Source organism: Salvelinus sp. IW2-2015, unplaced genomic scaffold (assembly GCF_002910315.2).
Source record: "Salvelinus sp. IW2-2015 unplaced genomic scaffold, ASM291031v2 Un_scaffold987, whole genome shotgun sequence".
Taxonomy (NCBI): Eukaryota; Metazoa; Chordata; class Actinopteri; order Salmoniformes; family Salmonidae; genus Salvelinus; species Salvelinus sp. IW2-2015.
In genome coordinates, this window is record NW_019942673.1 from 269,955 (window position 1) to 282,307 (window position 12,353).

At 48.1% G+C, this 12,353-nt stretch overlaps 1 protein-coding gene across 1 annotated transcript in view; it reads right to left on the bottom strand.

Annotated features, from left to right (window-relative positions):
• Positions 1-12,353, bottom strand: part of sox5 (SRY-box transcription factor 5) — a 144,130-nt gene that overhangs the window by 40,725 nt on the left and 91,052 nt on the right. Inside the window, 1 exon segment of the mRNA XM_070438510.1 lies at positions 11,075-11,163. Within this exon segment, the coding sequence (XP_070294611.1) occupies positions 11,075-11,163 (89 nt within the window).

Genomic DNA, 12,353 nt, shown 5'->3' on the forward strand with positions numbered 1-12,353 from the left:
CACACAACCCACAAAGTAAACACACACACACACACACAACCACACAAGTTTAAAACACAACCACACACACACACAACCACACAGTAAACCACACACACCACCAACACACATACACAAGTTAAAACCCACACAACACACACACACAACACACTGTAAAACAACACAACAAACCACACAGTAAAACACACACACACACACACAACAACCACACAGTAAACCCCACACATACACAACCACACCACACACACACACAGACACACACACAACCACACAGTAACACACACACACAACCACACCACACAACCACACAGTAAAAGACACACACACAACCACACAGAAAATACACCACCACACACACACACACACACACAACCACACCACACACACACACACACACACACACAACACACAACACACACACACACACACACACACACACAACCACACAGTTAAAAATACACACACACAACCACACAGTAAACACACACACACAACCACACAGTAAAACACACACACACAACCACACAGTAAAATACCACACACACACACACACTGAGTAAAAACACACCAACACAACACACCACACACACAACCACACAGTAAAACACACACACACACACACCCACACAGTGAAACACGATCACACCACACAACCACCAGTAAAACACACACACACACACACACACACACAACCACACAGTAAAACACCACACACACACAACCACACAGTAAAACACACACACACCACACGGACCACACAGGAAACACACACACACACCAACCACACCGTTAAAACACACACACCACACACACAACACAACAGTAAAACACAACACACACAACCACACAGAGTTTAAAACACACACACAAACACAACAACCTACACCAGGGTAAACACACACACACAACCACACATGTTTAAAACACAAACACATAACCACACAATTTAAAACACACACACAACACACACACACACACACACACACACACACACCCCACACACACACAACACACATCACACACCACAACCACACAACAACCCACACAGTAAAACACCACACACCACAACCACACAGAAAACACACACCACACACACCACACAACCAACACAAGTTTAAAACACACACAACCACACAGTAAAACACACACCAAAACCCACACCAGATTAAAACCAACACACACCACACACACAAACCACACAGTTAAAACACAACACCACACAACCACACAGTAAAACACACACACACACACACCACACAGTAACACACATACACAACCCACACACACAACACAACCACACACACACACAACCACACAGTAAAATAGAACACACACACAACACCACACAACCAACGTTAAAGACACACACACAACCACACACTGACACACACACACCACACAATGAAAAACTACAAAGGCATAATAGCCGTAAAGACACCGCGCACGAAAAAGCACACTGCGCATAATGGCTCTCACTATTACTCATTTATCATTTTCAAGTCACACACCACACCTGCGCTGGGCCACTTCTTGCAAGCTGTGAGGAGAGGAGGCAGTAGAGATCTAGTGGGAACTATTTAGTCCAGGTCATGACCCCTATACGTCCCTGGCCTCCCCATGTCTCTCATAGTCTGACAGAGATAAGACTTGGGGACAAAGACTCACTGTGAACGGAATCCTATACAATAACTACTGCTTGTAGTCTCATTCTAACACACACTATAGTGGCAGGGGCAGAGTAGTTAGGGAGAGAGAAGAGAGAGAGAGAGAGATAGAGAGGTATTGATAAGTAGGGAGAATGAGGGATTTGAATTAAGGAAATCAAGGTAGTGAGACGACCGGTACTTAGAGGGGTGAGGAATGAAGGGAGTGGAGGGAAATGAGAAAGGAATGAGGAGAGGAGGATAAGGAGAGGACTAACGTAACAGCAGTGCCTAGAATAGTATGGAAGAGAGTGGAGGATGAAGTGGGATGAGGCAGAGGACGAGGAATGTAGTGAACAGCAGTGGCGGAGAGGTGTGAAGAGGTCAACGCAGGTAATGCGGGCAGGTTGAACATACGATTACTGCAGCGTAACCGGGATGAGAGGGAAGATTGCGAGGAGGGATGACACAGTGTACAGGGAGGAGAGCGAGAGCAGAGGAGGCGGGAGAAACGAGGAGAGGGATAGAGACATGTGGTTATCAGGAGCTGCATGCATTGACACTGTAAGCAATGCTGACAAGGTGGCTACAGACAGTATAGCGTTGGAAACATTATTTCAGTGCTGATATCTCTGTATAGAGACTGAAGTCTTTGATGTCGTGGGAAATGTTTTACTGATCATACCAGCCACAGATAGGAGAGAAGGAAGGTCCTCATATAGGTTAGTTAAAGTTGATCCCCGTGTTGTGCGGAGGACGTTCGCAACGACAGCACACACACAAAACACACACGCTTGTCCCAACCTGCAATCTCCGTCTCATGAAGTGAAGGATAAAAGTAGTAAATCCATACAGATTTCAAAGATTCTTCTATTTTTTCCTTGCAATCTTATTTGATCACAATTACCAACCTCGCTTTTCCTCAGATGCTTCACTACTCACCACAATAAGCCTGACTAGACTGACAGAAGTTAGATGGAAAGAATGATAGATTAAAGGTTTTAAAGTTCACTCCTGACTGCTCATCCCCCCCCTTTCTCTCGCTCTCCCTCTGCTCTCTCTGGCCTCTCTTCTCTCTCTCTCTCCTCTCTCGTCTCCTCTCTCTTCCTCTCTCTCCTCTCATCTTCCTGCTCCTCTTCATTCTCTCCCTCCTCTCCTATCCCTTCTCTCTCTTCTCTGTCCATCTGCTCTCCCTCTCTCTCTCTTCTCTCTGTCTCCTCTCTCCTCTCTCTCTCTCTCTCCTCTCTCTCTCCTCTCCCTCTCTCTCTCTCTTGCTCCCCCTCCCACCTCTCCTTCTCTCTCTCTCTCCATCTCTCTCTCTCTATCTCTCCCACTCTCTCTCTCTCTCTATCTCTCTCTCGCTCTCTCCCTTTCTCTCTTCCACTCTCTGTCTCTTCTCTCTCTCCCTCACCCTCTCCTCTCTCCTCTCTCTCTCCTCTCTGTCTCCTCTCTCCAACTCTCTCTCTCTCTCTCTCTGTCTCTTCCACTCAACATACAACCATCACACCAGGCACGAGCGACAGTTAGCTCTAAGGGAAATTAAAACAGAGTAATATAATAATTGGTATGTTGCACAATGGCCATATCTGACCAGAAATTAAAACAAAGCGGTGGCCTGGACTAACCCTCATCTATTCACACAAACAAAGAGCAGAGGGAGGAGGAAAGCATCATCTGAGTAAAAGCTGGAGATTATTGACGGGAGAAGATGTCTGTTACAGGCACACAAAGAATTCACAGATCTGTTCAACGTGGCTAACCACAGCGGAAGGGGGAAACAAAGGGCTTAGCGTGTCGGGTGTGAGGGTTACCACTGACACAGACCACACACACACACACACACAAACAGACACACACTTATAGGAATACACACCACCATTATCTTCTTCAGGCGTAGCCACACCTGTTTTTCATGTTAAACACGCCATTGTTTTGTTTTTTCCACATTCTTCACACACATTTGTACTTGAGCTTACTTGTCCACTGCTGCACCACACACACACCGCACCCACACACACAGACACACACACGCACATGCCACACGCACAAACACGTCTTTGACAGCACAAACATACACACACAATGATGTGCCACCACACAACTTACACACACACACACCCACACACACACACACACACACACCACACACACACACACCACACAACACACACACAAACACACACACACAACACACACACACCACACACAGGCCACACACACACACACACACACACACACACACACACACACACACACACACACACCACACCACCACACCGCAAACAACACACACACACACACAAGGCTACACACAAACACACACATAGAACCCCCACAGATTCTTCTAGTGGTGGGAGTTAGACTCACAGGAAGGGATTAGGGTAAGAGGGTAAGAAGAAAGAAGCGGTTTAGAGAGTTCAAACGAAACACAGCTCCAGGGTTGAGACGACAGACAGGGGGAGACGGAACACTCCTTAACAAATCCCTTACTAACCTCCCCCTCCGCCCCTCCCGCACCACCTCCTAGTGCGCTGGCGAGTGGCTGACATGTTAAATTCCGTCTCACACTAAATAGGATTTCCCCCTCTCGACTCATTGTGTTGGTGTGGGTCTGTCTACCCCCTCCTCCTCCCCCCTTCTGGTCACCCGGGCTCGCAGCTTCACTTCCTGTTTGATGACATGCGTGCTCGTTTTGGCGATGGGGGATGCTCTGGGCGTCTCTGGTAGTTGTGTGTGTGTGTCTGTGTGTGTGTAAAGTGAACTGTCACTCTGCTCGCTGGCCCATTGAACAGGCCTGATGGGGAGCTGGCCCTGAATGGAACTCAAATTCACACTGCAAATATAGATGCTGAACCACCGGTCCCAACACACAAACACGACACACACTCCCCGCGGTCCACTGCCTCCCAGCGGGTCAGAGCTGGTGGGGGGTGCTGGAGGGTCTAGAGGAGGGGTTCACCCACCTCAGGAGTCATGTGGGGGTAATTTGAACAGAAAAGACCAGCAAGACCTTTATTTCATCAGCCAGTCCTGACCTACTGTACTGTGTCTTCAGTGTTCAGTGCAACCAGTCTCAGAGCCACAGCCCAGAGTAGAAAAGACACGAAGAGAGGGTTTTGAATGAGCATCCCTGTGCATCGTGCTTGTCAGATAATTTTGAAAGACGTAATTACTATATTCATTTCAGCATTCTCAAGAAACAAGTGCTTAGTGTGTGGGCTTGACTGTTGTTTCCTCAGGAAAGGATTGAAATGTCTTTATTAGAGATAGCAGGAGGAGGTGTCTAATGGAAGCAGTAGGCTTGATGGTAGTGAAGCTGCCATGCCATTTGCATAAACCAAGTCTTTGTTTCCCTTCCGTGGCCGGCGGCCAACCACCCACAGAAGGACGGAAGTTCCTCTACAACATAGTGGCCGCTCCCAAACCAAACCCTCCCTTTACACAGAAATACCATTAAAAAAAAACAGCTGTTTTGGACTCATAAACAGGTATTCTCTTCCTCATTCATTAAAGGACCAATAGGAACCAAAAAACGCATTTGGTGAGAAATTCGTTGTGAAGAAAACATGAAGGAATGAGCGAGACGTTGTTGTGGGCGAGCAGAAATAGCTGGAGGAGAAGAGGCTTGTGATGAATATTGCAGCTCGTTCTTACCAAGTTTATTATGGTGTGTCTGTTGCTGTGGAAATATTTGCTCGAGAGTATGAAATACTTGTCTACGATTAGACTGTGTAAATATCCAAGAGACTGTATCTATTCTGGATTATAATCATTTACAACTTATTTCTAAAATGAACCTCCGATCCCCTCGAGTAGATATTACTGTCAAGATATTTCAGCCATTTACTTGTTCCCTTCTAAGCAGAAGCACCTGTCTTCATGCCAGTCTGAGCATTTGTGTGCGAAGAGTCTTTATTTCCTTTGAATATTATGAGTGTAATGTTTGCTGTTCATCTTTTATTGTTATTTCACTTTGTAATTATCTATTTCACTTTGCTTTGGCAATGTTTACATATGTTCCATGCCAATAAAGCCCCTGAAATTGAAGAGACGAAGAAAGAGAGAAGAGAAGGAGAAGAGGGAGAAGGACTAGATAGAGGAGAGAAAGGGGAGAAGAGAGAGAAGAGAAAGAGGAAGAGAGAGAGAGAGAGAGAGAGAGAGAGCGAGAGAGAGAGAGAGAGAGGAGAAGAGAGAGATGAGAGACGAGAGAGAGAGAAGAGATAGAGAGAGGAGAGAGAGAGAGAAGGCTAAAAAATGATTTCTTGACAGAGATTAGTGGATGAGAGAAAGATGCTGAACAGTTGGGAATGTGTTCATTCCAGAATGCCTACTGGCGTCACGCTGAGAGAAAGTTTGGAATGTTCATTCAGAATCCTACTGGTCACGCTGAGAAAGAAAGTTGGGAAGTGTATCATTCAGAATCCTACTGGTCACGCTGAGAGAGAAAGTGGGAATGGTTTCATTCAGAATCCTACTGGTTCACGTTGAGAGAGAAAGTTGGAATGTGTTCATTCAGAATCCTACAGGTCACGCTGAGAGAGAGATAGAGAGAAGAGAGGAAAGTGTAATGTGTTTGCCAGACTGGACAAAACGCAGCTCTGTGCTACTGGTGCAACACACCCGCAGCAGTGCAAGCACACACCAGTAGCAGAGAAGCAGAGTTTTGTTTTACGTCTGCGAAACACATTCCCAACTTTCTCTCTCTCTCTCTCGCTCTCTCTCCATCTCTCTCTCTCTCCTCTCTCTCTCTCTCTCTCTCTCTTCTCTCTCTCTCTCTCTCTCTCTGTCGCTCTCTCTCTTCTCCTCTCTACTCGTCTCTCTCTCTCTCTGCTCTCTCTCTCTCAGCTGACCCTCGTAGGATCTGAGTGTTCCTTCCCACGATGCAGCTGAAGGGACATCTCTCACTCGGGGATGGAGGCTGTTAGTGTGTTCCCACGGCCATGTGCAGAGGAAGTGACAGCTCCCTCTCTCTCTTTCTGTTCACACAAACAGCCATCAGCCACCCAGGGCGTTTAGCGGGCATCTTCTGTTTGTTGTGTGCTCAGGAATTCATTATCATGTGTCCCTTCTTGTTTCTGCTCTCCCCCTCTATCCGCCCCCCCCCTCCCCCCTCCCTGACCCTCCCGTGTCTCTCTCTATAGCAGCGTATGCAGCTTCAGCTGCAGCGATTGCAGGTGTCTCCAGGGCCAAAAACACACAGTATGTCCCAGACCAACCTGAAACCCACTCTACCACCAAACACACCAAAGAAGAGGCCGCAGCACCCCTCCGCCCAAACCCAAGGTACGACTACAGAGCTGAAGTTGTGTGTGAGTGTTTTGGAGTTTCTTTCATTCACGCATGGTGTGTGTCCTGCCTCGGTCGAGGCTCTTTTGTTGCGTCCAAAAGCTGCAGGCTGTCAAAAACCAGTCAACCTGCTGTACTAATCTTCTCCTGATGAAACTTACCAAACAACTTCTCTGAAGTCTCAACCACTTACGCAACTTTCTGGAACATCTTCTCTGGCCCCGCTCAGCTCTGTAGTGAGGTGTGAGGCAGTCAGCCTGTGGCCGTTGCGATGTGTAGTTGTGAACCAACACTCCCTGACCATAGGCTATGGGGGTCTGTGGGTCTGTGTCCATCCAAGCGGAGTCTTACCTCCATGAATATCTGTGTTGAAGACGCAGTTGAAAAGCCCCTCAGCAGACCCCCAGGGCCCCTCACAGACCCCAGGGGCCCCTCAGCAGACCCGCAGGGGCCCCACAGTGACGTCCTTCTTTCCTCTTTTTACTCCTTCGCTCTGTCCATCTCTCCTCCCCCCCTCCACTCCCTGTTGAGTTTGGAGAATCTCAGACAGGAAGAGAGGCCATGTTGTTGATTAACATCCTTGCTGACCCCAGCGCTCGTGACCACCCCGCATATGTCTATCCGATTCCCCTCCGCGACACGTCTTCCCTCCCGCACACACACTTCACACCACATAACACATGCCTCTTACACGCCCCTGACCCCTCACTGCCCCCTGTCTAACGCAGGCAGGCGTCCGTGGCCTCTGACTCTGACACGCCTCCTTCCGTCTCATTACGCATATTATATGAGTGTCAGGGAGGGAGCAACTGGTGGGCCGTGCAGGGGAAGGGAAGCCTTAATGGCGACAGGCACAGACAGCAGGACAGTGGATGGACACGCAACTCCCACCAGGTCACCATGAAATGCGAACCTCTCACTGGTTCCACTTCACTCATGCTTGTGCCACCACCAGTCTGTCACAACTCACTTTTCTCCTATTTTCATCCCGCATTCTCTCACTCTATCAGCCTTTAGTTACCGACTGGCTGACGCCCATTATCTCTCTCTCTCTCTCTCTCTGATAGGAGGAGAGGAGTAGGATGTGCCTTCATGTATATTTAGAGATCTCTCTTGTTCACGTCTCTGTTCATTTAGAGGCTCTTGCGGAAGGTAGAGGGCTGGCTGACTGACTGACTGACTGGCTGCTGGCTGGCTGGCTGGCTGGCTGCTGGCTTGGCTGGCTGTCTTGCTGTAGACATTGTTTGGACTGAGGCGCACCGCGTAAGTGCTTTACCCTGGGGGAGGAGTACAGGGACACACGGCTACTCAGGTTGCCGCTGAACAAACATACACTTGCACGTGCATGCGCGCACACACACACACACCCACACACACACACACACACACCACATCACACACACCACACACACACACCACACACACACACACACACACACACACACACACACACACACACACACACACACACACACACACACACAATGCCACTGACTTTAAAGTGACGATTCCCCAGAAGCCAAAACAGTTGGCTTTAGAATTTAGAATGACAATGACTCCAGTGACAGAAGCCATAACCACAACGGCTGTTATCTTACTTTCCACTACACGTGTCTCATCTGGCTATATACATACAACAGAGAATTGTCACCAATATTAGAGCACTGACCCCACGCTCAAAACAGAGAATGACCAGAGATGTTTCCACTTTCCAGATACCTTCATCTGACAGTCAGCATTAGAACTAGAGAAAGGACTCTCTCCTGTAAATCCAGCTGATGAGCCCTTCCTCTTCTCTCCTCTTCCCATCCATTCTCTCTCTGTTTTCTTTTGTGTGTGTGTGTATCTCCCCTCCACTAGCCCCAGTGAATTGTTTTGGCGGCCACGTTGTCGTTCCCTCATCTCTAGTGGTTGTGACACTGGGGCAGGTAATTGTTATGTTGGTCTCAGAGCTCAGCAGCCAACCGCATGTAAAACACACACGCACGCACGCACGCACGCACGCACGCACGCACGCACACACACACACACACACACACACACACACAGCGGCTTGTAAAACACCACAACACACACTCCAAGAGGAAATATACCACATACAGACATTTGTGTTTGGGTTAGCCTCACTAAATCATTTCTTTGTAACAGACTTAATCTGTTTTTTTCTCTTTCTGAGGGGATTTAAAGAAGGCTGCTAGCACCAGCAAGCGATGTTGATAGATGTCGTTTTTTTAATGTTGTTGTTCTGTTTAAATCCAATTGACTTGCGACAAAGCCCTTCAAATCGGGGAGATTTTCTCAATCTGAACACAACGGAACATATGGAACCAAGATCTCACTGAGATAAAATCACTGAGGACATGCAGGGACTAGATATAACTCCCCCTCCCAAACACACACACACACTTACATGCACGCACGCACACACACGCGCACACACACTTACAGCGCACGCACGCACACACACACACGCACACACGTACACTTACATGCACGCACGCACACGCGCACGCGCACGCGCACGCACACACACACACACACACACACAGTTCGATATCAACACTGAATCTGATGTGTAAGTCAGACAGGTGCAAATGTATTTAACAGGCAAAGCTTAACCTATATACCCCAGCCTGGTGTGTGCGCGCGTGTGTGTGAGCTCAGGTTAAGCAAGAAAGCTGTCCTCTTCTGGTAATAGGCATGCAAATACGTAGCTTGCTTGTGGCAGCTGTGTTTCACTAATTGAGTGTGAGTGTTCAGCAGTGTGTGTGTGTGTGTGTCACCTCCCCTGCCTTTACAGTGATAATGCGTTGCGGGGCAACCTGGGTCTGAGTGTGCTTTGTGTCCACTGATCTTCTGGGGTTAATGTATTTCAGACAGGCAGCAGAGAGGACGCCCGCCCAGGCTCTTAACCCCTGAGAGAAGGGGTCCTGAGGCAGTCGCGGATCTGTGGCTAAGATCTCCGCGCTGCATATTTAGCCTGCGTTCTAAATGGCACGGCATTCCATATATAATGCACCACTTTAGACCAAAGTAGTTCACTATGTAGGGAATAGGGTGCCATTTTGGACTCATACTAAGATCTGTTCCGGGGTCAGGATTAACTGATAGCCCACTTATTGTAAATATGCAGAGCGGAGAGAGGGAAGGAGAGAGACAGAGGGAGACAGCGAGTGCTAAAGATGGGCTCATCCCTCCATCCTCTCAGAGTGACGAACAAGATTCATGGGATTAGCTCTTTTTTTTCCATGATATCAGATGGAGGAACAATGGACTACTATCAGATAACGAGGGAGAAATAGGCAGAGGGAGAGGGAAAGATTGAGAAATAAATAGTTTTTGGTCTAACTCTCAGATAAAAACGTAAGGGGAAGATAGAGGAGAGAGAATAAGAGGAAATATGGTATGTGGTGTGGAGTGGAATGTGTTGGCTGGTGTAGTGGTCTAAACCTGTAAGCCACGCAAAGCTGGTTTGTAAGTGGATCTACTCAACTGATATAGTCATTGTCGATCCCCTCAACCCTCCAGCCTAGACCGGATCAACATACACTAGCAGATATCAACATATAAAATATACAGCGCAGAGAAATATGGCAAATCTGCCTGTATTATTGGTCTTGTTAACGAAAGTATAGGGTTTCTATGGCTCCAGTCTTATGAGAGTGAACAATAAGTAGCACTTTAGTGATTCTATTCTCTGCTCAAGGTCTCTCCTCCAGAACAAAAGAGCATCACTATGGTAACCTAACACTGTCATCAAACAGAAAACAGAACCACCAGCTTAGTCAGTTAGCAGCGGTTCTCAAACCTCTCCTCGGAGACCCCCAGTCGTTCCGTGTATTTCAACTATTCCAGAGCACACCTGACTGAACTTGTCAACTAATGACCAAGTCCTTCACTAGGTGAATCAGGTGAGCTAGTTCACGGATACAACACTGTGAAATGTCTGAGGGTCTCCGAGGAGAGGTTTGAGAACCGTTGAGTTAGGGCGATATCCTTGGACCTAAAACACAACAACACATTGCAATGTCACAATAGAAAAGGTTTACTCTATGTATTAAGGCAATGGGAGGCATTTGGAGGAAATCTAAATATTGGTGAACATTTGAATGGAAATAAAATCATYAGCATGGTGCTGGTCTCACCTGGAGCTGTAGTTGACCGAGGCCTGGGGTKGCCGCGGCAGCAGCTGCTGCCATGGTAGTAGGGACCAGCTGGAGAGGGTAAGGGTCACCTGGACAGAGGAAAAGAAAAAATACACATCAGCTAGCTCTCCTTCCTCTCTTCCTTCACTTCCTCCTTCCTTTTCCTGTTCAGTGCCTCCCTACCATTTATGTGTTGGACAACAGTCTGTGGCTCTCTCTCTTCCTTTCCCCTCTCTCTCTCTCTTTCTCTCTCTCTTCTGTCCTCACACTCTCAACACCTTCACACTCCTCTATATGCACTAACACAGCCCTTTCTCCATAACATGGCCCCACATCCCCTCTACCTCCTTTTCTCTTTCTACACCGAGACAGCTTTGACACTCCCGTGTGAGACCTCTCTCCTTTCACTTCGTCCCTGTGCTCTATTTAGGCCAAATGATCCCCCATCCCATCTCTCTCTCTCCCCCTCTACCTGCAGCCCAGATAGACCCTTTACTCTTCTCTCCCCTCGTTCTCCATTCTATCCCTCCATCTGCCTCCCCTCCCTCCTTCCCTCCCCCTCCATCCCTCCCTCTACACCTCCATCTCTCCGTCTGAGCTGCCTCCCTTTCTCCGGTCCGTTCTAAAGGCCTCCTTTGTCCTGTGTCTGGTGCGTCCAAATGAAAGGCTGATTGTGTGGCCTCTCTCTAATACCTCCTGACAAAGACTCTGAAGGTGTTCAAAGATAAAGACGCCCTGGACGTAATTAAGCCAGTCTTCTCTCCTCTTCTCTCTCTCTCTCTCTCACTCTCTCTCTCAGTGATGTCCATCTCTCTCTCTCTCTCTTCTCTCTCTCTCTCTCTCGCTCACGTCTGCTCTCTGCTCTTTCTGTCTCTCTTCTCCTCTGATTTCTCTCTTCTCTTCCTCTGCTCATCACCTCCCTTCTATCTTAGTAGGCACTGCTCGGCAGTAAGTGAAGGCCTGATGAAGTCAGGGTCATGAGAGAATAAGAAATAAAAAAGATAATTGGAGCAGGGTTATTAGCTCACCCAGCTGCAATAGCTTAGGCCTGTGTAAATTACAATGGAGGATTAAGGTCAGGGCTGGGGGCAGAAAGGAAAGGATGCGAGGGAGAAAGATAGAGCGGGGCCGAGGGATGGGAGGGAGAGACGGGGGGAAAGGGAGCGGGAAGGGAGATTACTTAGTACAGTTGTCACAACTAGGAGGGCAGAGAGGGAGAAGACAGGGGAGGTAGGGATGAGTGGAGGAAAGAGTAGAGGAGGGAGGAGGGGATGGAGGC